General features: G+C 41.4%; 1 protein-coding gene across 1 annotated transcript in view; it reads left to right on the forward strand.

Moving 5' to 3' along the window:
* The window catches only part of unc5cb (unc-5 netrin receptor Cb), a 104,821-nt gene that overhangs the window by 39,657 nt on the left and 38,536 nt on the right, over positions 1-26,628 (forward strand). The window contains exon 2 of the mRNA XM_070924306.1: positions 18,992-19,222. Coding sequence (XP_070780407.1) covers positions 18,992-19,222 — 231 coding nt within the window. The remainder of the gene's footprint in view (positions 1-18,991; positions 19,223-26,628) is intronic.

Raw genomic sequence — 26,628 nt, forward strand, 5'->3', positions numbered from 1 at the left:
AAAAAAAAAAAAAAGTTATGATAATGTTTAGTGTAGTCAGGGACAGTGGTGCTTGCATGACCAGATACACCATTAATCATTCTGTCGAGAGTGGAGGGAGGCACGGCTGGAGAGGGGGGATGGTTTGGAGGGGGGTCGGCGTAGGGGGCAGTGACAGTTTGGCAAGGTGATGCGAGCTGAACTACTAGCCTGTGGAGAAGTCCCCCTCCCCTCTTCGCCCCCCATATCACGCTATCTCTCCCCCTCTGTAGCTACCACTCTCTTTCTCTCTGTCACCTTCTTCTCTCTTACCAGCCGTGTTTTCATCCCCTCTATTTAGGCTCTGTGTTTACCCCCTGGTGTGTATCTCCTGGGCCTGACTGTCACTCACACTACTGAGTGTTAGACCGCACATGTCATGTGGAGATAGAGGATATATTGAATTTTGAAATGTATGTGTGTGTTTAACAATTGATGTGTGGGTACAATATATACACACAGTATTTTCAGTATATATATTTGGGAAGGACAGAAATCCAAATTTATAGCATAACTGGCATTTTGAATCTCATACCGACCTAAATTTACTTCATTTTTTCATATGACAATTTTAATAAATGTCTATAAAATGACAATACAACCAATCAGCCAACAGCCCATTATCTTTGAATGGTCATACTGTAATCAAATAAATATAAAACAAGTCTCAGAATCTACAGCCAGGCTGGTCGGCTCTGTGAGGCTGTAGCGTGCTAACATGCTTACAATGACAATGCTAATGTTTAGCAGGTCTTTTTTTTTTTTACCTATTTGCTAATTAATAATAAAAATAATGTACAACTGAGGCTGATTCTGTCATTAGTTCTATTATTATTATCTAGTATTAGTCAATAGGATTCATCTTTTGGGGACCATGAATGTCTATAAATTTCATGGCATTCCTTTTAATAGTTAAGATATTTCTGTGGTGGCCGTCCTATAGAGCCACACCATTAGCATGGCTAAAAATTATTATTATTTATAATTTTTGAGGTAAATGTGATCTTGTGATTTGAGGTCATATCGTCCTGAATTATCCCATCATGTCCTCCCTGTCAGTGTATTTCTCTGCAGTAAGTCCACTGCGTAGTCAGACTGCTTTTTTTTGTGATTACTGACTAATATGATCCGACAGTTAATGTCACCGGAGCAGCTCTTTGCCGTAGCTGTCGAGTCAAAACCTTTCATGTTTTAAATTCAGTTCAAGGATTACATGCTCTTTAATGGGATGAGAAAAACGTACACACCCTCGATTCATGAAACCATTTCAAAACCGATTAGATGAATTCAAAAACACATGGTCATCAAACTAAAAATTACAAGATTGTAAAGTACAACTCAACCCCTTACATGACGAGTTGTCATGTCATTACTTACATCTTCTGACAGCTGAAAACAATAAAAATGTATTTTTGAAATGATTCCTTTCTCTGGTAAAGCTGCTTTGAATGTCAAGTGCACTGCATGTAGCTCACATGGGCCCGGAAAAAACCCCACTATGATCTGTGGCATCCTGATATGAGCTGGAAACAGCAGTGGTCATTCCTTAACACAACCTCCGGGATAATTGGTTTTTAGGAAAACATCCTTTGCTAGATTTTCAAACGTTCTGAAAGGTTCATCCCTGTATGTGTACTCTTTGATCTGTCAGCTTGATTTCCCTGTGAAGTTTCTTAGTGCATTTGTGTGTCTGCGTTAGTGTGAGCCATTGAACACACCCTCCTGGGTGGGCATGCATGTGCAGTATGCATGTGTGTGTTTTTTTGCGGGTGTATTATTTCATGACTGAAGGCCATGTGTGTAACAGTGACATCAAGGGCTCACCATAGACAGGAACCCCAGGGAGTTGCATCAGCATGGCAGCCAGACACGACACTATCTGATGTGCTTGTCATGTCGATTTTAACCTTTGAGCCTTGTCTGATTTATAGAATTAAAGATATAAAATGCCCAACATACAGTAGTCATATTTAAAACAATTACAAGCATTTTTAAATATTCCCATTTGTCTTTTTTCTCTCCTCATTTCTTCCTCTCTTTGTCTTTTTCTTGCTCTGGTGTACTAGTGAGGCTTCTGTGTCAGTTGTGTTTTAAACACCTGCTTTGAGAACAGAGATCAGTCGTGTGGAAAAGCCCAACAGAAGCCTTCAAGGGCTTCGGATCACAGGCAAAGTCAAATATTTGGGTATGGAACGGCGGGGAGGTGCACAGAAGAAATCTTTTCATCCCTCCTCCCCAGATGAGGATTTCTGCAGCTGTCAGAATGCATCTTAGGGTTTTGGGGAATGAGTCCCTGCAGGTGACAGGGTGAGATACATACACCAAAGAGGCTGATTACAATATCCCTCTGTTAGGCCAAGCGGCTCACCATTGTTGCCGTAAAGGGAAATATAACTGGATTTTAAGCTTCAGCTATGTTATTCCTTCTGTATATCCTAGTGTACGAATGTTTAGTTTGTAACAGAAAACATCTCTCCCATAGTTAACAACAAAACAGTTTGAAAACCTCATTAGGAACAAACTAAATAGTAATTGGAATAAGTTGCTGGTAGGGCTCCTAGGATGCCTAGGAAGTAATCCAGTTGCTTGCTCTGTATTCTTACAATACCTAATATTTTATTTTGGCATCAATTTTACATTAATGACAACAATACTAGTGCATTTTGAGCCCAAAACTACTTTGGAGTGTTTCAAAAACCTCAAAACCTCTCGCTGCAAAGTGTGTTCTGTCTTTGAGTTCACTGATAAGACTACTTTAGGCCTCGGATTAAAACAGAGAAAGTGAAGAGGAGAGTTTCAAAATCTCTACCTGAGGGCTTGGTAGATGATGTTTTGGGAGAGTAGAAGCACTCCAAATTTTATTATGTTACTGTAGTGCATTTGCCTTTAATGCAGATAATTTAAAAGCAGCACAGGTGGAAGATACAATAACCAACTACTGAATATCACACTATAGAGGAATAACATACATGTCTTCAAGGCTGCAACCCAAATGCTGGTGCCTGAAATAGGAATCTGGAAGTCTTATTCATTGGTGAGAGTGAGAAACACTGTGAGATTGGTGCATTGGCAGCAACAATGAGGCAACCATATCAGATTGTTGTGGTGAAGAGAGAGCTAAACCTTGCGCTTAAGGCAGTGACTCAAAAAAGTGGACCACAGATACGAGAAGCCCAGATGTTGTATATGACCTCTGTCTCATCAGGCTTACTGAGCTCCTGAGAACAGACTTGGCTCCGAAAAAGATGGAAACACAGAGGGCTTTTGTAACCAATAAAATTACATTAGGAAGAACTTGAGAACTAATCACTGGTACAATTTCCAAATGTACAGCCAATTGAATGGGCTCAGGATTTACAAGATCACTTTATCTCAGTTTTTAGACCTCACCGAACTCGACAAGACTGAGCTTTTGCCAAAAGAGCACTTTGGGGATTTCAGGAAGAGCTGCATAGATATGCTGGGAAAAAGACGCCAGGGCAGCTTGAAAAAGGGTGGATGGAAGCATTTTAGCTCTCATTATCATAGTGTATGTTAAATGTTGACAAATAGAAGGTATGAAAGAGAACAATCTGCATTGCTACCGCATGGAGGAAGCTCATTTCAGCTGCTTGTATCTGCAGCGAGGTTCAGTATGAAACCAGGATAATTGGCTGAGTTTCTTTATGTCTGTTGCCTACTGTCATCTCTCTGCTCTAGTATTTTAGATATCTGCCACTGGGGAGTGTCAGAGAGATGAATGTGGTGGAGATGAGAAGGGGCAGCCTCCACTTTTTAGACTGCGGAGCGATCGCTATCTGTGGCTATTTATCTGCATTTCCCTGTGGGTGACAGAGAACGTGGTTGAGCTCGGCTCTGGCTGAGCTCTGTCCTTGGAAGTGGGTGAGCAGCGGACAGGCTGGGAGTCAGACAGATGCCCTCAGCTTACCACAGATCATTAATGCATGAGGAAGATGGAGATGGGCAGTATCCTGTTCCACTGGAGAAAAGGTCACAGCCGGTGGAGACTGCAGAGGAAAGACAACATGAGTTGAGAGTGCAGGAAGATGCAAAGGATATAAGTAAGATAAGTTGAAGAGAGAGAGGATGGAAAACTGGACGATGAGGAGGAATTGTTTAGTGTGTTGATGGTATGTTTTTGCACACTTGTGTGTGCATGTTTTAGCATTTGGCATGAGTAGAGGAGACAGCGGCATATCTGAGTACATTTTCATGGACTACAGGAACCAACCTATTGACTTCGTTCTAAACGAGACAGTTTTTTAATAAAGCTGTTCTCATGGGTTGTTAATAGAACTACCCCAGTCTTATTCTCATTTACATGCTATGGAACAGAGCCAAATCAATGATGGCAGATGGTCCCTCCACTCCAGTATTAAAAAAAACCCTTTATTTCTGTTGTTCTGTTGCTGTTTCGGTTTATGTTGGTAGGTATCTTCATGCAAATTTTGCAAAAACATGATGCTTTGAGCAATTCTTTTTAAGGGTATACATGAGAGTAGATTTTGATAGTGAAGCATCACAAAGGTGATTCCTCTGGGAAAAACACCATGAACACACTGGGAGTTTGTCCTTAAGAGTGCTTGTGAAAGACACAGAAGAGACATAGAATGGCTTGTCTTACCTGGAGAGATTGCTTGGCATGCGTTGTCGATCCAGAAATTTAGTTCAGCAGTGCACTTCTATAAAGTTGGGGGACTTGCAAGAGACAGATTAAAAAAAGAAGGGTCAAAATAAATGCAGCTGAGGCCAAGATGATGACTTTGCTCCATAAACACTGCAACTGCAACTCAATACTGTCTTTTGTTGACCCTCCCTGTCTGTGAATTTGGGCTGTAGTCTGCAAGTACATGCTGAGATACCTGGGTGATGTCACTTGAGGAATTTTCCCAGACTTGACATGCAAGACATGCAACTGTTTTCATAGGTTGTGTAGTACTTAGCTAGCCTCCACCTCTCTCCTCCTCCATCTCATGCTCCCTAGCAGAGTGACAGTGATGAACCATTTCGTGATTGCAAACAGTTCCACACAATACACACAATATCCATTATTAAATTTTTCCAATTTTCCTCCTTCTCGTTTAATTTTGCAGAGATGAGCATTTTAAGCCGTTGCTGCGAATTTATCTTGTGAGTGTTCACATTCCATATGAGACGCTGGAATCTGCTCTGCTCAAGCGTGGCTTGGTAAATGGCTGTTGTGGCTGGGAGGCCGGCATGTTGTGGCTGGCTGTGCCTGTCTCTCTGCAGCCAGCCACTGTGTATCCATGGGGGGCCATAGCTTGCTTTCTGTTGCTGGACGGTGGAGGTAACGGGTGGGGTGAGTGCAGAGGGACAAGGTGGGGGTGTGAGGGCGGGCATATACTTGCTCCTCATTGCCCCTCCATTATGTGCGGTTGACCTATTTCAGCAGCGAGCAGCAGAGGAGGGAAGAGAGCTGGGAGGGGTACAGGGCAAAATCACAGGCTGACAGAAGTCCCCTGGTGAGTGGAGCTGGGTGTGTGATTCCCTAATGCAGTCATCCCACAAACACACACACACAGACAGACACACACACACACACACACACACACACACACACACACACACAGACACACACACACACACACACACACACACACACCAACTGCCCTCCATCGCACCAAGTGTTTTTTCCTCTTAACACATCCATTAACAGGTGTGAGGTCTGTGCGTGCGTGTGTATGTTTTTATGTGTGTGTGCGTGCATGTGTAAATGTGCAAATGTATGTGAGGGAGTTTGTGTGTTTCTCTGTGTCTATCAGGTGTTGGACATTTAATCAATATGGCATTGTTGTGTATATACAGGACAGTATATGTATATTTTGTAATAGGTTTCTTTTGAAACATTGGCACCAAAATCATGATACTTTCTGAAATTGTGTTTTATTGTAAAGTGAGTGATTCCAATAACTACCATGTGTATACAGATGATAGTGTAAGGTGTTATTAAGGTGTAAGGCCACCACAAGCCACCAGAACAGTTTCTGTCTCTGGAGGTCTCCTGGAGGGAAAAACACCATTCTTCCAAAAGGTATTCCCTCATCTTTTGTTTTGATGATGGTGATGGAGAGCACTAACAAGTCTGTTCAAAATCTCCCATAGGTGTTTAATTGGGCTGAGAGCTGAAGGCCATTGCAAATGATTCACAATATTTACAAACACTGAGGAAGCATTTGCATTTGTTATGTATTTCCACTCATTTATTCAGGTCTTTTCTTTGACACTTGTCTGTATGTGTGAATGTGTTTGAGTCTGTATGTCTGAGGTCCCAGCCACATGTGGACAACGCTAAATACAAATATGAACGCACCCAAAATGCAATTATAACATGTCAGGATCTGATCACTCAGGCCTCATTCTGCCGTGGTTGGGGATGCATGGGACCACATGTGAAGAACAGCCTCGTCTATGCAGTATTTCCACGGCAAGACAAATCTCCCAAACACAAAAACAAAAGTCTTTACCGGAGGCGAGTTTCCATCTTGTTTCTTGTTTCTCCCTCTCTCTGTCGCTTTGATTTGTAACAGCAAACTTTAGTTTTCAACTTTTTCTTTTGAGTGCTTTTTTTGGGGGTGGGGGTGGGGGGGTAGATTAAACCAGTATACAGATTTTTTTTTCCCCACAGAAAAAAATAAAAATGTGAGCACGGCAGCTGAATCTGATCATAAGTGGTCACTCAAGATGTTTTTGAGATGCAGTCTGGTTTCAGGTGTGAACTGCCATCTGTCTCAGCCGGATATAGAAACAGTCCGGATATATCTGATGCTCTGATACCATGTTTGAACAGGGTCACAGTGACAGTATCTGTGTTTATGGGTGTGTAGGCCTTCCTTCATATGTCCACTTTTGTCAGTGTTTATTACACCATAAAGAAGCAGCACAATTACTGTACATTTGTCCGTACCGCTCTTTCGTGGAAGCTCCCCTCCAATCCATATAACCACACATGGGAGCCTAAGGCAGGGAGCGCAGTGATACCAGCGAGAAGTGGCTATTTGGCTTAGCAAGGATGCAATCGATCATCCAAGCTGGATATGGTGTAGTGCACTGTATAAGAGCCAATGTGAATATGATACCCTATCCAATGTGTAATAGCAGCTATGTTGTCATTCCACTGCAAGCCAATATTGCAAGGGAAAGGAACTGTGTGAAATGGGCTGAGACAACAGATTTTTTTGTTGTTCCTGTTGAAGCCAGTATAACAATCCTGATATGTTGATTTGCCAAATCCGGCACACATACAGTATTTTGAGGTACAGTGCTTGTTACTTTGTTGAGGGGTATCTATTCTACGAAATGAAAAAGGGCTTTGCCCATAACCAAGTGCATGCAGGCTCCTTCCTCGAGTCCTGAGTTAGCAGGTAGAGTCACCCCAAAACAACAAAGCCATCATCCTACTGCAATTGTACATGGACTTACTGTAGCCTATGTGCAGCTACCAGCATGTTGCAATTCCCTTTTTATGCTTACAAAGCCCTTTTCATTTTAGGCATAAGCCCATTAAGCATCCTGGTACCCTTGAATAAACATGCAGGAAGAAACAGTAGTGGTATCGAAATACAAGGGAAAAATTCAGCACCGCAAAACTATTGTGAGGCAGCCAAACGTGTTGCAATTCCTGCTAAATATCTGTGCAGTCTTTTTCATTTGAGTGAGCTCAGCAGATACGCCATATACAGCAAAATACTGTCGACTAAAGTATCCTGATACAAGGGAAATATTCTTTAATGCACCTAGCCTATGTGCAATTATGTCGCAGTTGCAAGGATGCAAGCCCAACGAGATGTGTTTTTGTAATTGTGAATGTGAGCTGAGAGTCAAGTGTTCTCAGAAATGCAGATTCAACACGGGGAGCTGCATTAATTATTGTTTTAATTCATGGGAAAAATATGCCTGCAGCTAAACCACCTTAGCCTACTGCATGTGTGCAAGTGTGACGATTCTTGCTCTTCACAGAGATGTAAACCAGCGTCATGAAAGCATTATAATGTGTTTACAGTACCATAGGAATCCGTAGACATAACCATCTCCCACAATCCATAACCAACTGTCAGGTCTGTAGGTAGTACAATGATGTAATCAAACAATGAATTAGTAGAGCATTTACAATAAAAGACCATCTGATTTGATAGGGACAGCTGTCAGAATTTGCTGAGCAGTCTGCTGAGAAACAGTCTGATTACTGATCAGCTGGTCAGGGTGCTCTCGTTAGAACTTACAGTAACGCTAGCCAGCTTCATCTGTGTTTTTGCCACAGTATTCTCCACAGAAATGCTGTCATGTTTTTTTCAGTGCCCCGTCCAATGCTCCCTACACAGTAAGTAAAGAATTAGCATGTTGTACAACAGCGAGCTTGTGTAACAGTATTAAGATTTTAACAGCATTACAGCCATATCTAACACTTAAGCTGTTGGGCTCAAAGCAGCATAATAAATTGCTGGAAAAGGGGATAGAGTTTGTGTTTTTGTGTGTTTGCTGTGCCACAGCATGTGTGTGTGTGTGTGTGTGTGCATGTCATAACCCTCAGGGCCAGATATAGAGTCATGTCTATTAGCTGGCTATTGCGGCTGGGGTCTTGTTTTTATTATCAGCATCATAACGGTGGTGTGTGTGTGAGTGTGTGTGTGTGTGTGTGTGTGTGTGTGTGTGTGTGTGTGTGCCCTTTAATAATATCACCTCCTGCTCTCCCTCTGCTGAACCCGGGGCTAAGATTTATGATTCTGCATTACATCTGCCTTGTCACATTAATTCAGCCATCACACACAGACACATGTACACACACGCCCACAGTTACACCATCAAAGCCTGTATTAGGGCATACACCCATGTTTGGTGCATTACGGCATACAGTAAATCCTGATCTTCTCATTTCCCATCCCATCTGAGGTCTTTAGTAGATGGCTGCAGGTACCCTTATTCAGCTCAGCAGCAGGGCTGGGGACACAGGAGAGGACTCAGTTCTACAGAGAGAACATTTAAAGAAAAAGGGTCCTTCTTAAAGCACTGTATGCCTGTTAATAGCTTCCCAGCCTGCAATTTGATTGACGAGATGGCGAGAGTGTGATTTAGAAGGTTGATGTGTGTATGGAGGTTGTGTGTGTCTGTGTGTGTGTGTCTCAGGGGAATAAGCAGGCAACCAGATTCAGTGACAGACATGGAGAATAGACTGTGCTCTGGGGACTGTGTCTCACACATTCTGACACACTTCCAGTCTGTAGTGTCCTTCAGATAAAGTGCTGCCAGGGATTTTTTGTGTGTGTGGAGGGTTGGACATTTGAGTGCTTCAGGATATATATATGTGGGGGTGTGCGTGTGTGAAGTATGTGGACATATGCGGGGGGTGGTACATACTCCTCTGCATAATGTCATTCTTGTATTGAGAACACACTATGAAGGAATGACTGGATAATTGTGTTTTCTTGCTGTCATTTGGGCTGACAATTATTATCATCCATCCATGTATGCGTTCATGTTTATGTGTTTATGTCTTCTCTGGCTTTGCCTTGCTGTATGAAAAATTGGTAATTTAAACACATGGGTTTCTGCCTCTGCTGGTGTCATTGCTTTGTGCATCAAGAAAAATACTCAAGTCCTTAACTTAAGTAAAAGTATCAGTATCATAATAGAATAATGGTCCATTAAATTTAAAGGTCCTGCATTCAAAATTCTGGTTAAAAGTAAACATATTGCCATGAAACTCAGTTGTTAGCAGTACAGTACAGTGCAGGAGCAATGAAACTCAAAGCGGCTGAGTTTTGAAGGGTAAAGTTACACACCAAGGATGTTTTATATTCAAAATTCAGACGAAAGGTTGGTAGGTGATCTCTGCCTTAAAGGATAGGATCTATGTCTATATTAATACATTACAGATTACAGAACATATTTCCACACACCAATCAAAGGCAAGAGGACACATAAACATAAAGATGTTAAAAATGTGACCCTATCCTTTAAATTCTGAGATGTTTTTTAATTTTGCATGGCAAATTCTGGAGCATTGGTATGTTTTGCACGCTATTTTTTCGCTACAAACCTATTTTGCAATGTAGTTACCACAGCCATTCGAGTAATACAGTAGAGTGTAGGGATTAGTATACACTTGGATAGACACAATAGAAATACTTAAGGAAAGCACTTTAAACTCCTCCGCAGCCTTGCGTGAGTAAGGCTGATGAGCAGAATTGTCTTTCGGGTTGTAATTCAACACAGAAAGTGAATTAGTTATTGTTAATTTTCTCCTCATACAGTTTGTAAAGTGGTGGTGGCATGATGACTGGTGAGGGATTCTTACCGCTGTCTTATTGAATCTATTTCTTTGTCTCTTTCAGTGTTGTAATATAAAACGTTTTTCAAAACAGCTCTCAAGCTAGACACAGGTGTGCTGGTAAACCATTTTGACTTTTTATTTCACCATATAATCCTTGATTCTTGGTGCCATTTCTCTCCCGGGAGATGTGATTTTGAAGTAGATGTGAGATGTTAAATTTGAAGGAGCCTCTCTCAGGCAGTGTCTCTTTCGGGACTTCTGTTACAATATGATGTCAAGTTTTAAAAAAATTGAATTATCCAGTCAAATATGAATGCAGTTTATAATTATTATACAGACACTTATTTACAGTCACAATTCATTTTCTAGAGATTTTTCAGTTGGTAATAACAGCAGAGTAGCTTATAGTGAGCTTAGTTTTTGAGACATGATCCCTTGTTCCTGTTGTCATATTTCTGTTTGTATGTTTTGCATTCTGATCCTTTGGCCTTTCACTGGTGGCAGAATGAGGCTGCCCGCTGCTCTGGGCCAATTAGCCGAAGTAGAGGCATCGCATCAAGCTATTGGGCACAGTGAGGGGTCAGAGAGTGCGACACGTCTGCTCTGACAAGAACCGCTCCAGTCCACAGCCCACTGGTCGGTATGGGGTAGGGTGATGGCCCTGTCTGGCTTTGGGCGCCCAGGGGTGTGACATGTGACAAGTGGATGGGCATGCCAGTTTGTGCTAAAAGGACCAGTCGTTATGACTGCAAGTGAAGTCAAGCAAGAGGCTTCTGTATGCAATTGCTGCTTTAAAACTGTATTAAAGTGTTTGTGCATCAGTGAATGTGTGTGTTTGGCAGGCAGTGGGTGGGCGTGGAGGCACAGGAGCATGACACATTTTCATATTGACACCTGTCATTGAGGCCTTGAAGCATAAAGACAGCAAACACAAAAGCGGCATGAAGTTAATTGGGGTTTTCTGTTGGGACCCTCTGTTTGAAGCCCTGTTCTACCTCTTTGGAAGGTGTTTGGTTGGACCCCCCACTCCTCCCTTACACCCCTTTCCCTCTCTTGTCTCTCCCGCGGACTCTACTCGGAGAGCGATGTCTGTGCCGTACCGCACCGCACCGTAAATTAGTCCCGGGTGGTGACATGGTGCTTGCTGGGTAATTTGGACAATGGGGCGTTTGACAGCTCACCCATCACAGCTACAGCGCCCCAGGGAGCTACTACTCCTCCTGAGCTTTTCTGTCTCTCCTTGCGCTCTCCTCTCCTCCCTCGGTGCTGATGGAGTGACTCTCTAAGTAGCAGCATCATTCTCCAATCAACCACCAAAATGGCTTTTCATCCAGGAGGGAGCAAACGGGGGAAGGGGAGGGGAGAGGGTGGGAATATACAGTGCAGAGAGGATGTTGGAAAAACCGTAACTGCTGCAGAGTGAGCAGAAAAACATTTCGAAAATTGGCAGAACAACATAGATTGTGAGATTGTGATGAATGTGATTAAGATTGATAAAAGTACAAGATCCCAAAATGAGAATGAATAAATAAATAAAATTGGTCTCCACACATATACTTTAAATATCTTGCTCTTGTTCATTTTAACCAGTTGATAGTGTTGACTTTGGCGCTATTTGCACATTTTATAAAGATCACTCAGTCATGGATTGAAGAAGGAGCACCTTTGGTTATCCCATGACCTGCACTAATTATTTTCCTTTAATTAAAAGAATGCAGATTAGTTTGTGTTTATGTTTGTGTTTGAGTATCAGAAAATGGGTGAAAATCTGGTTTTGAAAATGCCATATCCAGTGCAAACACGCACTTTTTCATGTATAGATTTTTCTTAGATGGAATTTGGAACATTTCCTGCAGCTCATTTCCATTTTATTTCTAATACCCGAAGAAATATCTGACCAGTCTTTGTCTTCAAGAGGACCTTTATTACTGGGACAGCACAAAACAAAGCCACATTTACATATGTGGTTACATACAATCTGGATGAAAATCAATATAAACTTCTATTTTTATCCTTTTGATGTATTTGGGGGGATGCAAATTGGTAAAACAAAAAAAACAAAAAAAAAGAGAAGGGAAAATGATGAGCCTTAATTATCATGATGCTTTGACCTTGCCTTTCCTGGCTCTGTGATGTGACTGGACAGACAGTGGCCAAGGCCTAGCATGACCCTGGCAACCACCAGCTGCCTCCTGCCAGAGAGCAGCCAGAGTGGACCAAGTGAAGGTCAGGGATAAGGACCAGAGAGAACATGTAAACACCCCCAATGAGAAAGACATGACTGGCTGTACGAAGAGAGAAATGGTACTGTGCTCTGAAACTGATAATACAACTTAATGACTAAAGACTAATTTTACTGTCTACTTAATAACCTAAGGTCACCACAAGAGAGGGATGAAAGGGGGAAGCGAAAAGACAGTGTACTGTTTATCGCGTGAATGTCCATTTCTTAGTTGATAGGTTTGAAATGCTTATCTCCCGGCCCACTTCTCAGTCCTGTAACTGCTCAGTCTCAGCTGTTTGTTTGCACTTTACTGCAATGGGCTAGATCAATTTGTGCAGATAAATTTTTTCAATTACATCACATACTCTGGTAAAGATAAGACCCATGAACTGGGCCTCTCTCCAATGCTCTGATTGAATTATTCATTTGGTCTACTTGGTGGCTTTAGTGTGCATGGGCTCTCCCCAGGTCATTGTGATTCTGGCCTGTAATGGAAAGACCATGAGCTGTGAACTGATTGGGAGGTTAATGTGGGAGCCCCCTGACTTTTAACTTTTGGGAATGCCTGCTTGTTTTTCTTGACTTCTCCTCCCCTGCTAGGCCGTGTGATGGCAGGATTCCCTGGAGATGAAATATGAGTGTGCTTAGCACGCCCCGGCAGAGAGGCTCAGATAGGACAGAGCGAGGGAGGGGTCACTGGCCCTTAACAGTAATCAATAAATACCTGCTGCAGCCAAGCGTTAGATGGGGCCCTGCGGACAATGTGTGTAGACACATTAGTGTATATAAAGCACTTGGCTGGAAAGAGACATTAGAGTGGAAGGAAGCCTGTGCTCACTTCGCCTGTTTCTCATGGAGCTTCTAAAGGATTTTCCTTTTAAAACAACAGCCACACATATTGATTTAAACCACTGGGATGTATGGGTCCAATACTAACAAGTATTGACTAAAAGAAGCCGTTACCATTGATTAATGTTCACTCAATATAATGGGTAGGTGTGCTCAAAGCACATTTATAGGTATATCTGATTGACAGTCTATTTATCCTGCTTCAATTGACATGACAGCTGAGTGGTTTATTATTCTGCTTGACCACTCAGCTACAAACCACCTCTTGTCCTTCCCCATTGCGGCAGCGCAAAACATTGCCTAGTAAAACTCCCTGTCGTCTGCCTATCTAGACAACCGCTTACCAATCTTTTTCTCTATCTGGAGCGGGAATGTATATATGAACGGTGAAATGGATGAGCGGAAAGAAAAAGTGAAAGGGAGAAGGCAAGAGGGAAAGAGAGGAGGGTGAAGAGGACAAATAGTAACAGGAATGAAGAGGGAGAAGATTTATGCCAGTGTTCATCCTTGTTCAGCTTGACTCTCCCCTGATTGAAGGGAAACATTGGCCCCACTGATACAGTGCTTTCCTCGGGACAATAAATCTGCGTGAGTACAGATAGAATAGAGAGAGCTTATCTTGCACAGTGGTGTCAGAGCCCAGCATTCAAAAGCTGTTATCGCAGACACTCACAATATATGATATATAAGAAATAGTCTTACAGATATTCAGCATATGTGCACAGTACAGGAAGATCCACTATAGTGCTGTATATACAGTATATACAGCATACAGAGAGTGCATAATGTTTAAATGCAATTTTATCAATTTCACATATAACTGTCTCTCTGTGTCTCTATATCTCTTAACTTCTAATTATTGCTTTGCCACCACTAAGATGTTAAAGCTTTAAACTTTTGGTTTTTGCATTATAAAAAAGAATGCACCCAATGTAGATATGAGCCACATATAGACACAGTCAGGCTACAGTTTGTGCTCAATTTCTGTCTGTTTAATAACAAATGCTTGTAGAAGCTATGTGTTGATATATTAGTTGTATTTGGTTATAAAAGATTTTCATGTAAAATATGCAAAGTTTTGTCATTGTGCATTTATGTATCAACCCTACTATAAATTACATTTATATACTACTAATTTGAAAAAGCAAATACATTTTGAGGGAAACACAATGTCATCCAAATTATGTTGTTTTTTTTTTTTTTTATCAATATAATGAGGAAACTGCCAAGTTGCAAAACATTCACTGACAACATATTTAATTTGTTTTTGCTATGATATTCACTTACAATACAATATTTGCTTATAGCACCTAAACCATGATTAAGCTTTATGGTTATGAGACAGGGTTGCTCATACAGTAGGTTCCTTGTTCCTTATTCCTCTACTGCACCTTCAGTGGTCCAACTCCAACACCAATGTCAGTAAAACACACCTTATTGAAGATTTTTTTCCCCCTGTGATTTGGCTGGGGGACCCTGTCTCCAGTGTAACAACATAGATGGACTCACGTTGTTGGTGACTCAGTACATAATAATCTTGTGTGTGCCGTCGAAACGCTATTTTTGCTCACTCTGGCGAAATCTATAGAAATCTTTCTAGGTCTTGAGTTGGCAAGTTTCCAGAGCATCTTTCATGGAAAATGGACTTGACATGACGTCAACATGTAAAATTACTGGAGCATTTATGGTCTGAAGTGCATTTGTGAAAAGGTGATAGAGGAGCAGCTGAAGCCATCGTAGCCTGGACACTGACTCTTATGTCTAATGTGCTGTGAATGTCATGTCATCAGTTCTCTCTGTTCTCAGCACAAAAGACCTCATTAATGTGACTATGGTATTGATGGTCCAGTATTAATGCTTCAGGAGGTACTACTGTAGCTCTTTTTAAGGTATACTTGAACTGCATTTGCTGGATGATTCTTTATATAGCCATCCAGTGCTCATTATCAATGGAAACTATTGATGTAAGCTAGTCATTATGCCCCTGTTGTGTCTACAGTTCAGGATGGTGATGGTCACCCAGACAACATTAAAGGAAAATAATGTCAATATAAACTTGTAGAAGAAGTGATGAACGTAAGAAACTTGGGCTTTGGCTAATTGAACAGGCCATTTGGGTCTTGGCGAGCTGTTTACCACATACTGAATAGGCCAAACTGCAACAGGGTGCATTCTAACCCCATACATTTGATTTTCTGTTTGTTTGTGTCTGGTGTGGGTGTTGCGCACTTCTCTATGTAACACTTTATGCATTTATGTAACACAGATACTCTTTTTTTAAGATGTGCCTCTTTGTGCACATTTCTTTTGGAACTTGGTTTATGTCTCATCTCGGTGACTGTGCTTTAATATGTCGCTGTGCCAGTGTTATGGTTTGACTTTGATTTGCTCGTGTCCAAAATGTAATCATTTCCTAATATTGCTCCACTCCCTCAGCAATTGGAGTCAACTCAAGCCAGAGAGGGGCTTACTGCCAAGACCCTCTCATACCTCTCTTCACTCCCACTTGTTAAGCTTGGATTCATTTTAATTCTTGACCTTCTTTTAAATAGCTTTTTTCAGACCACTTTGTCCTCTACCTGATGAATTCATTGACAATGCAACAAGGCAAATTTTATTCATTCATTAACTTTATTTTGAGGGCAATATGTAGCTCATTTATCTGCAAAACTTTTTGTAGTTGGGATGTGGAACTGATATAAAATTCAACTAATATTCAATTTGAGTATTAAAATATTCACTAATAAGACTTACAATATAAATTAGGAAAACTCACCCAATTACAGAGCAAAATACAATTTGAATAAAAGTGCTGCGAGGACATATTTCATTAAATTTTAAACACTCAATATGGAGGCAATTTAGAAATTTTCTGATTAAAATCAAGCCACAGCATTACAAATGCTTGGAAAAATCCATATTGCATATCAAACAGTGGAGGCATGCTGTATTAATATTCTTCTTAAAGGGATATGAGACTAAAAAAGGGGGGAAAGTATTTATTAATTTATTTAAGTATTTTGTAATGCATATTTGATCTGTAGTAGTATAGTAATATGTTCTGCACTTCTTGAGTACTTCTTGGTTTGTGATTATACCCACCATATCTGTGTGTATCTACAAAGATTGCATCATTTTGAACATGGGGATGCCGAAACCTCTAAACTATTTTATACTGTCTTCTCATTGCATATGAATGGAGCCAGTGGGAGTGGGAGCCAGAAAAAAGTAATGTTTTCTCTTTGAGCTTCTTGTTGCTCTCAGTATTCTGTTCAGCAGGGAGGGAGGAGGGAGGTGCTGAGATGCTGGGTGTTGGGTTTTGTGGGGTGGGTGGGGGGGGCAGCGTGATTGGTAAGCGTCAGGGCCTTTCATTTAGTCATGTGGTGTCTTTTTTCATTTCTGGGCTGATTTTTCACTGGAGGGCTAGTTCCATTCACTTGAATTTATTATTTCTCGCACTGAGGAAGTTGATGAATTCGAATATCTGTGAGCGAGTTTGTGTGTGACTCTGTGCGCATTAATGCTTGCGCGGGTGTATGTGTGTGAGCATACAAGGCGAGCGTCTCTCTCTGTGTGTAAGGGAGCAACGCTTTCATGGCTGTTTCAGATCTCTCTACCTCACAGTTCGACAGAGCGAGCGAGCCAGGAGGGAGAGAGAGAGAGAGAGAGAGAGAGAGAGAGAGAGAGAGAGATGGAGAGATAATGGGAATGGAGGGTGAAAGAAGGCTAACACAATCTTTAATGAGTTTCCTTGGCTCTCTTTGCCTGTTTCTGGGTCAGGGTCCCCTGGCTGAGGATGTGGGTGGACTGGGGACTATGGAGCAGAAAAGAACAGACTAAGCCAAGGTCTGCTGACATAGACTTCTACATTAAAGAGTCATCACCTACATGAAGACATAAAGGATGAAAAGCTCGACCACGTCTCAATGTTTGTTCTTGTTTAGACAGCAGAAGATGAAAGCTGATCAAAACAGCTAATGATCTTGTTCCAGCTCTTCAGTGCACCCACACAAACACAAACAGGCGGTTACTCTTAAATGTCAGAGGTCACTTGAGACTTTATTGCCTCTACTCAATTAGCAGCAGATTAGGAGCCAAGGAAAGAGTGAAGCTAGTTGGAACTTTTTTTCTGATGAGAAGCAGTCACACAAACATACTAAAAGAGCATTACCCAGCATCATACACACACCCACACTTTCATAATAGACAAACCTCTCCTCCCCCACAATGAGGATGGCTTTGGTCATTTTCTGATTGGCTCCCCCCCTGCCCTTTCATTTCCTAGCAATCAGCTTCAATCTGTGGCAGGTATGGAGGGAGAGATAACATTAGAGAGACATCGTGGGGAGATATCTGCTCAGCCAAGACATTATTTAGTGCTCCCGAAGCATCCAGGAGGAAACCTCTGTCAGACAACAAGGCTCCAGCGTGTCCACACAGGACAGGGAGGCGGGTAGATAGAAGGACATGGAAGAATTACTGATGGGCTGATAAACTCTTTTGTTATCCCAACAGTCTGCCTTCCTGTTTCTGTCCTCCTTTGCTATGTTTCTGTTTGTCTGCCCAACTCCATTTCGATGTCTCAATCTATGTCTGTCTAGCTGAGTTACTTTCAGCGTCTCTTTCTCTCTCTCTCTCTCTCTCTCTCTCTCACCTTCTGTTTCCCACTGTATCTCTGTCTCTATTACTCTGCCTTCTTTCTTTCACACTTGTGAATAATTGATGTCTACCGGTTCGATGGTAAGAATAGAACAGTTCTGGAGGTGACAAATGGGGTGGCGAATAGGCTTCATCCTCCTCTCTTCAAAGAGTTAGAAAGTTAGCCGCGCTCGCTCATGGGGTGTGTGTGCCCATATATTTGTGTGCTTGCGATGTTTTGTGGCACTGTGAGAATTCGTTCATGTTTGTGTGTGAGCGAGTGCACATGCACATGCAGTTGTGTGTATGTGATTTAAGACAGGGAGATGAAAGGGAGTTGTAATTACAGGGAAGCGTATCTGTCTACTGCAGAAGTATCCGAGGAATGGCACAAACTGGGCCAAAAGCCTGAGGTCATTAGATCTGCTGCATGTGTCTGTAAGCTAGTGTGTGTGTGTGAGAGAGAGAGAGAGAGAGAGAGAGAGACAAAAGCAAAGAGAAAGAGAGAGAGCAAGAGAGAAAATGGGAGACAGAGAGAGATCAGCTTATAACTTCAGTTCCTCAGAGTCAACCTCTGAACTCTGCTTCTCATTATTGGCTCTGCCTCTCTCTCAGTTCTCAGCAGTAGCTGGTTGTGGTTAGACCAAGCAAGGCCCTGCTTCTGTAAATCCATGCAGCCTTATTGCCTGAGAGGAATCCCAGAATTTCCTGCGCTCTAAAATACACTTGTGTAAACATTCCAAAATATCAAATGATAGGGATTTCACTGTGTGCTGTGCAAATGGATAATCCCATGCAAAGACTGTGGTTATAATACACTGTCCCACTGTCTCTTGTCTGCTTTCCTTTCTCTCCCAACCCATCCTTTCTCTCTCTTTCTTGGGCTTTCTGCCTCTGTTCTCAACTTCTCCCTCCCTTCATCTTTCCTTCCATCTGTGCCTCCCTCCATCTTGTTGCTATCTCTCTCTTCACAGTGGAGGACGACTTCATTGGTCTCGGTGATCTGCCGGAAACCTTCCCTTCAGACCCACCCGAGCCGCTGCCCGTGTTTTTGATGGAACCGGAGGAGGCCTACATAGTCAAGAACAAGCCTGTCAACCTGTACTGCAAGGCCACTCCGGCCACCCAGATCTATTTCAAGTGCAACAGCGAGTGGGTTCACCAGAAGGAGCACACTGTGGAGGAGCGGGTAGACGAGAACTCTGGTCAGTGAACGGATCAGCTACATACACATTCAAGTGTGCACCAAGGAAACATTCATCTTGAACATACCTGGAAACTGTACATTGCCACTGCAAAATATTTCTACTAAACGTATTTTATTTGTGTTCCCTACAATATCCACTCCTGGCAACTAAAACATAATTAATGTTTTTATGGTCATGTTTTCGAGAAAAGCAGCGCAAAAGCAGTTGGTTTAGGATTAGTAAAAGATTATTATATTGGTTAAATATTTAAAAAGACAATATTAACTTGAAGCATGACACGGGATGCATTAACTTTTTTATATTTAACAAAAACCAACCAACTTTCCCTAGCCAAGTGTGTGAGTAGCCTAAACCTACCACATTAGATGTAGGATGCAAAGTCTTGCACTTTGTATACCATGACTTCCACCCTCTGAATAAGAAGTATTTTGTAGCAGGTAGAGTTGATCAAAACAATCATACACATATGCTCACAAAAATGTGTGTACAAACATAAACACAATGGTTGTCTGCTTATTAATCTTACAAGCCAGTTTATTTGATCGACTAGTAGCATCACCTTATCTGCAGAAAACTTAATTTCTTTTGGCATTCTAGCACCACCACTTCTGTGCCTTTGGGTGTGTAGGTGTGTGTTTATGTACATGTTTGTAAGCATCTAGAGGAAGTAAAGGTAGTGAAGCTCCAGCAGGGTTGTTTTTGACAGAATTCAGCCCCCGAAGGCACCAGAGCCATTACACACAACAGCCCAGCACTGATTGGCTGCATTCAGCTGCTGTATTGGAAATTGAGTTCTTTCTGTCGCCCACAGGTACCAATCACATCACATTTACCCTTTTCATCCCATTGTTTTGCAACACACATGTCTGCATGCTCACACACAGACACACTGGCAGCTACGCCTTCTCTTCTCTAAATGTGAATGTTTAGGCACGTAAGCAGCACGCTGTTACATACACTTCAAGGTTCAGCAAGCCTTCTCTTGCATTTTGTATTGGAGGTATATAATAAAAATGCCTCTCAAGGAAAAGCACTGCATTGTTGCAGCCAAATACAAAACACAAAAGCAGATACACAGACACAAGAAGAGTGTTGCATCCAGCACAAATATAAAAAGGTTGAAAAAACAACCTGAAATTCTTTCATTTTGACCTAGTGTACTTTAAGAAGAATACACAGATCTTAGGATGTGTTTCATGGTTATGATTATGACAAAGAAGAGGTTGAAGGGAGCAGTGGCTCTTAGACTTTGTGTCAGAAGGTTTTGTGCTAAAAGCATCAACATGGAAAACAACCCACACATCATACACGCATCCACTCTACACAGCCATATCCAGAGGCTATTTACTGCACAGATATTCATTCATTTATGCTCTTGCACCCCACACACACACAACACTACTAGAGCCCAGCAGTGGATGTGTGTAGCCTCTCTCAACCCACTCCATTGCTCTCTGATTTCCCAAGATTGACAGAAAAGGGGCACCGATAGAAACTGGCCAGCCTGGTCAATACCACTGATAGTGTAGCCTGAAGAAATTGGATCTCTGCCTCTCTGCCCTCCCCTCCTCCCTGTGTTTCTCGTTTTCTCTCGTCCTGCCTCTGTCTCACTTTCATGTTGGTGAGAACTTATGATGTTATGAAAATAAGACGAAATGAGAGATAATGAGATTAAGAGACAGCAAGAGACTGAGGACAGAAACTGCTCATGTTAGTGTTCATTTAGGTTACAGCCTGCATCCAGATGTTTGACATGCTCATATGACAACTAAGGTGCTGTCCACTTCATATACATACACAGGAACAACATTGTAGAGCCATTTGTTTGTGTGTGTGTTTGTTTGTGCTTGACAACAGTAGGATTGGGCACTGGGGTTTTTTCAAGTTTGAATAAAAGTGCCTTTTATACAGTATTTTCGTCTCATCAAGGGAGAAATACGGTGCCAATAAAAAGTATTCACCCCCTTTGGAAGTTATCATGTTTTATTGTCTTACAACATTGAATCAAAGTAGATTTAATGTGGCTTTTATGACACTGATCAACTGAAAAAGACCCTTTAATGTCAAAGTGAAAACAGATCTCTACAAAGTGATACGCTTGTATCTGGAAATTACAACTTTTAGTGAGTTACCATTTGTCCACTGCACACTGCATCTACTAAGTACTGACTGGAAGGGGGTGAATACTTATCCAAACAATATTTTGTATTTTATATTTCACTTTGTAGAGGTCTGTCTTCACTTTGACATGAAAGTATTTTTCTGTTGATCAGAGTCAGAAAAGCCACATTAAATCTACTTTGATTCAATGTTGTAATACAATAAAACATGGAAGCTTTCAAAGGGGGGTATTTATAGGCACTGTTTGACGCAAATAACAATCATCTTTGAGATGTTTGCGTCATAAAAACAACTACCTGCTAAAAGCATCAGTAGTTGCCATGTATTCAGCAATATGGGGCTTGACTCACTGATGGCCTTTCCCTGCACAATGTTCTTCACTGCATGAAACAACTCACCTGCAGCTCTCCGCTGTGGCTTTTCAGAAGACCTCACGCAGGTTATATGTTCTGTCCAAAGGCTTTTTAATCCAATGGATGTGACGTACAGTACATACAGTACATAAAACTGATTTTCATCTCAAGTGGTGTAATTAGAAATCATTGTTTTTCTAAAGAGCAGGTGATTACACGTACAAAATAATAGACCATTTGATTGCAAGTGATTATCCTAAGAGCAGCAGCCAGTTAACACAATAAAACAGCAGAGGAAATATGTGCTTGTCCAGAAACAGAAACAACAAAAAAGAAAGAAGTTACATTTACACAGTTGGCAGAATGGATCGTCGTTGCACCTGTTGTTTTGTTGTTTAAGTTCAGCTGGGGAGCAGTAGGGAGTAGGGAAGTCAAGTTTTATTTGTGTGAACATGTGACCATGAACCACTCTGATTTGAACTCCGACCATTTTTGCGTGAAGTAATGGAGACACACATGAAAAGAAGCCATACATTCAGATCACGTGTACGAAAAATTGATGATGGAACAAAGTGTGATAGCAATTTGTTTTTTTTACAAATGACCTTCTCCACAGTGATGATTTAGCTCCAGATACTCACCCTGCTGTCACCTGAACACTGTAGCATTTGCCTCCCAGTGTTGAGGGCAGGTAATAGTCTGCTGTGAGCAAAAGGAGCATTGATCTGAGCAAATGAGCAGCAAATTAATTATAAGTAGACGCAGCTAGTGTGATATACACTAGAGACGGCTTGTCACTCTCTCTGAGATATGAGCGAGAAGATCAAATGGGAGTGCTCTTCATCTGGCCAGATAATCAGAGCACTTACCCCCCTCCCTACTCCTTCAGTTCTTCTTCAATGACCAATGCCTCCTAATCTGCCTGACTGGTCTGATCAATAATGTTAGCCAGTGCTAATACTAAGGAGCTAGGCTAACTCACTTTAATGACCACATTAATAATGAATCATGTCAAATGAGGCGCCCTACTTCAGCCAGCTATTAATGGGACCTATTGTAGGATCATTTCTAACGCTAATGGCCAAATTGACGGGTGTGAAGTAGCACCCTCATCACTGGTCCTGACATGGGCCACACTTGCTTTGCCCCTCTTGATTACAAATTGAGTGGAGGTCTGTGTCTGTTTTACTTTGTTGTTACCAGTGTAACACAGTGTACTAAGAGCTGGTAGGTGAGCAAACACATGAAGTCACTGGATGAGGTCAGCAGGCTCAGTTCAGAGCCCTGCTCTTCTGCCAGAGTGATCCTTCTGATGTGTTTCAAGTGCAACACGTCAGGTAGAGTTTAATCCTGCTTTATTAATAGCTATGAAGTCATGAATGACTCTTAAAGTAGACTTATAGCTAGTCATCATCATCACTTTAGGCTATCTTACGGTGCAGAGGGCTTATTCTAAAGAACATCAGAGAGACAATTCACCGCTATAGATGCTTCTTCAGAAACAGTCTGTTTCAGAGTGCAGACAGAAAAAATTAACTGATTTTGGCGCGTGTTTGACACCCTCAGAGAATTCATATCTACTTATTGTTTCCACTATTGATTTTCCCTCTGCTACTCTGTCTGTGATGTTCTCACATCCATCACATCCATCCTTGACACCCTCAAACTAGCAATGCACATCCTCTCAGACAAACACATTGGCATACAGTACAGACAACCACAGACACACACCCTTGTACTCACTCATGCATGTGGACATACACGTCCACGCAGGAGGAAATGCGCACACAACACACATGGCTGTTCGTCTGCCTGTCGGCACACTGCGTAAATTTTACATGAGAGCTAAGCTGGTGTGTGGGATGTTGCTGTGCTTAGTGTGTGTGCCAGAACAAGGAGGCTGTGTGAATGCACTGAACCTGAAGTAAAATGGCATGTTCATTTTTTAACCATCCAGTCTCTTTGCATTTTTCATTCAACTAGAAATTCAGACACCTACTGCATAAACCTACTTGAACTGCAGAATAGATCCTGAGCCTTATACCATGAAGGTAAAAAGGTAATGGTTATTAACATACACATAAGCAGAGTGAGACAAATACATTGATTACTAAGATACGTCAGTCTCATGCGGACAGAAATTGCTATATCAATGATTATTGATCAAGATTTCTCTTCCATTGGAGCAATACAGCAGTTATAATCATTTGTATGCTTAATGATACAGACTCTTCTCTGTCTCAATGTCTTCGTCACAATAATATACATGACAGAGAAGACTGGATGAACCCTAAACTGAATGAAATGAGAAATTAAAGGAACAAAGCAATGGTCATTTCCTAACATCAGGGTATAAAGGTATCCAAAATTGCCCACCAGATTATAGCCAGAATTTTATCTACACTGATTTTTTTCGGTTACTGGCAAAGGTTCACAGTGTGTCTTTGATTGGTCCATTTTATCTCTAGTTCAGTAGGTAGTGAATCACTATGTAATGAATTAGATCAGGCAAAGATTAGGTTAACGATTGAATGGACATTGTGGCGCAGATGAGTCAATGATCTATGACACAATTTCAAGGCAGCGCAAGAGAATGATGTCACATCAACAACACATGGTATCCCATAAGTGAGATAAGTTAGAAAGAAATAAATAACACCCCAAAAAAACAATGAGGAAGTTTGATTAAGTTAAGTTTAACACTAACAATAGTCTGTATTACTGTAGCTGTGTTTGCCCTACTGTGGTACGGTAGAAACATGCTCTACCTCTTATTTAGTACAACTTTTAGTAATCTAGTAGAGTACATCTGACAGACTACAAAGATCACACCCACTGAAGAGAAAGACAATTATGCTTCCTTTTATTAGCAGCTGAAAGTTTCTTCATGTCAACCTTTGACAACATGTTAGCTAGCTACTCATTAGCCCTAACACAAGAAGCTGTAGAATCTTTTCTTGTTGTTGTTATTTGTGGTATCCGTAGTTGTTTAAAGCTTCCTTCTGCTGCCAATTGTTTTCCAATATCAAAAACTGGAGGAAAGAGATGCCATGCTTAAATAAAGGCAAGTTGAATAGTTGAATAGCTACAGTTTTGTACTATATTAGTACTTAGTACATTTGGCCTTTTGACGACATGGCTTCATCATTAATTCCACAACTGTCCCCTGTTTGATTTGCCATGCACTCTGTGCAGCCCTTTTAATTTGTGTCTCGTTAACAGACACCAGTCTCACCATTCATTTTGAATTAGCAGGCAATGATGTGCACTAAGGAAGGAGTGTTTGGGATGTTGGAGAGAAAACTATATATACTATATATATTTTTTTATATTTCTAAACATTAGCCATTAGAATGTGCAAAAAACATATCTCTAACAGTAATAAGATGTACACATCCCTGTTCATGTAAACAGATTGTTCATACTAGAGATCCACGTGATAATGACTCAAAGCTTTTTGACATATCCAGACAGCGGCCGTCTTATTGCAACATTTGGTCAATGTTACAGACAGGCATTGCACATAACCACTCAGTACAAGAATCTCAGTACAAGAATAGTGTGCACAACTCATTAAACCTTGAATTGGATGTACTACAACTGTAACAGAAGACTCCCAGTTTCTATCATTCTGTCAGCTAACAATGAAAAACAGCAACAGAGGAAATCACCAAAACTGGGTGACTAAAGAGTGCGGGGAAAAACCACCGGCCTCTGACAAATGGTGGTTTGTAATACTGATGACAGAATCTGAATGGGGCAGACAAACAACATAAATCTGTGGATGCATCCTTCCTGGTGGTAATGGTACAGGCTGGTGATGGAGGTGTAATGGCATAGGAAATGTTTCCTAGGCACACAAAAGGCCCTTCATGAAGGAACTGGGCATAAGTTAAATGTCTCAGTCCACTTTCACATTATTGCTGACCAGGTACATGAACATGACAGTTCATGGAAAATGACATCAACTTAACTTTTTTTTCCAGTGGGCTGCACAACCCCCATATTTAAACCTAATAGAGCAGAATTTTGGGGACGAGGTGGCATGAGATATCCATGAATGTTCTTCTGAAAAATCTGCAGAACTATTGAGTCGATGTGTCTGTTAAGTGTTTCCAACATGATTCCATGGGTATTGAAATTGTTCTGCAGGCCAGCAGCACCCCCCTGGAACTATAGGGACTGTCTTAACACATATAACATATATAACTCTTCTATTAGAATCAACCCTGCTAATATTGGGTTCAGATACTCAAGCGTTAATTGTCTCATATGCCTGAAATATGCAATCTGTCTAGTAAATTTCATTTTTTTTATAAGGACTTCATGATACCACCATTGTCTTCACAAATAGCCTATTCAATCAAAAAAGGATGACGGATTGAGCTGTAATAAGGCATGATACTGCACGGCAAGAATCTGTAGCTTCAATGAATGCTTTGCACTGCATAATCCACACATATATGCATGCACTCGATTGGGATGCTTTCACACATACACATATACAGACATACACTCACTGTAGGAGCTGCGTAATCTGCTCTAGAGGGGCAGCTGTGGGTAGAGGCATTTGTTTTGGGGATGATTTGTTTGTTTGCGTCCTGGCACCCAGATGAGCAGTAATCAGAGGAGTTAGCAAACAGGATTGTGTTAGCCATGACGCTGAGAATCCTCCCCCACAGGGCCCAGTCCCAAACAGCTCAACGCTTTGGCTTTAGAATCGGTGCCAGACTGACACACAAAGAAATACCCATTGTCAAAGTATATGATGTGACTGATGTAAATTGTACTGATTTGTTTGATGGGATCTAGTGCTGACATTAGCATCGACCTCTCCCAGGTGAGAGAATACAACATTTTGATGTGTTTTGTATGAACGCAGTGTATGTAATATCAACTGATTCATTTTGGTCTGTTTTAGTTCCTCAT

This window comes from Enoplosus armatus, chromosome 18 (genome assembly GCF_043641665.1).
Source record: "Enoplosus armatus isolate fEnoArm2 chromosome 18, fEnoArm2.hap1, whole genome shotgun sequence".
NCBI lineage: Eukaryota > Metazoa > Chordata > Actinopteri > Centrarchiformes > Enoplosidae > Enoplosus > Enoplosus armatus.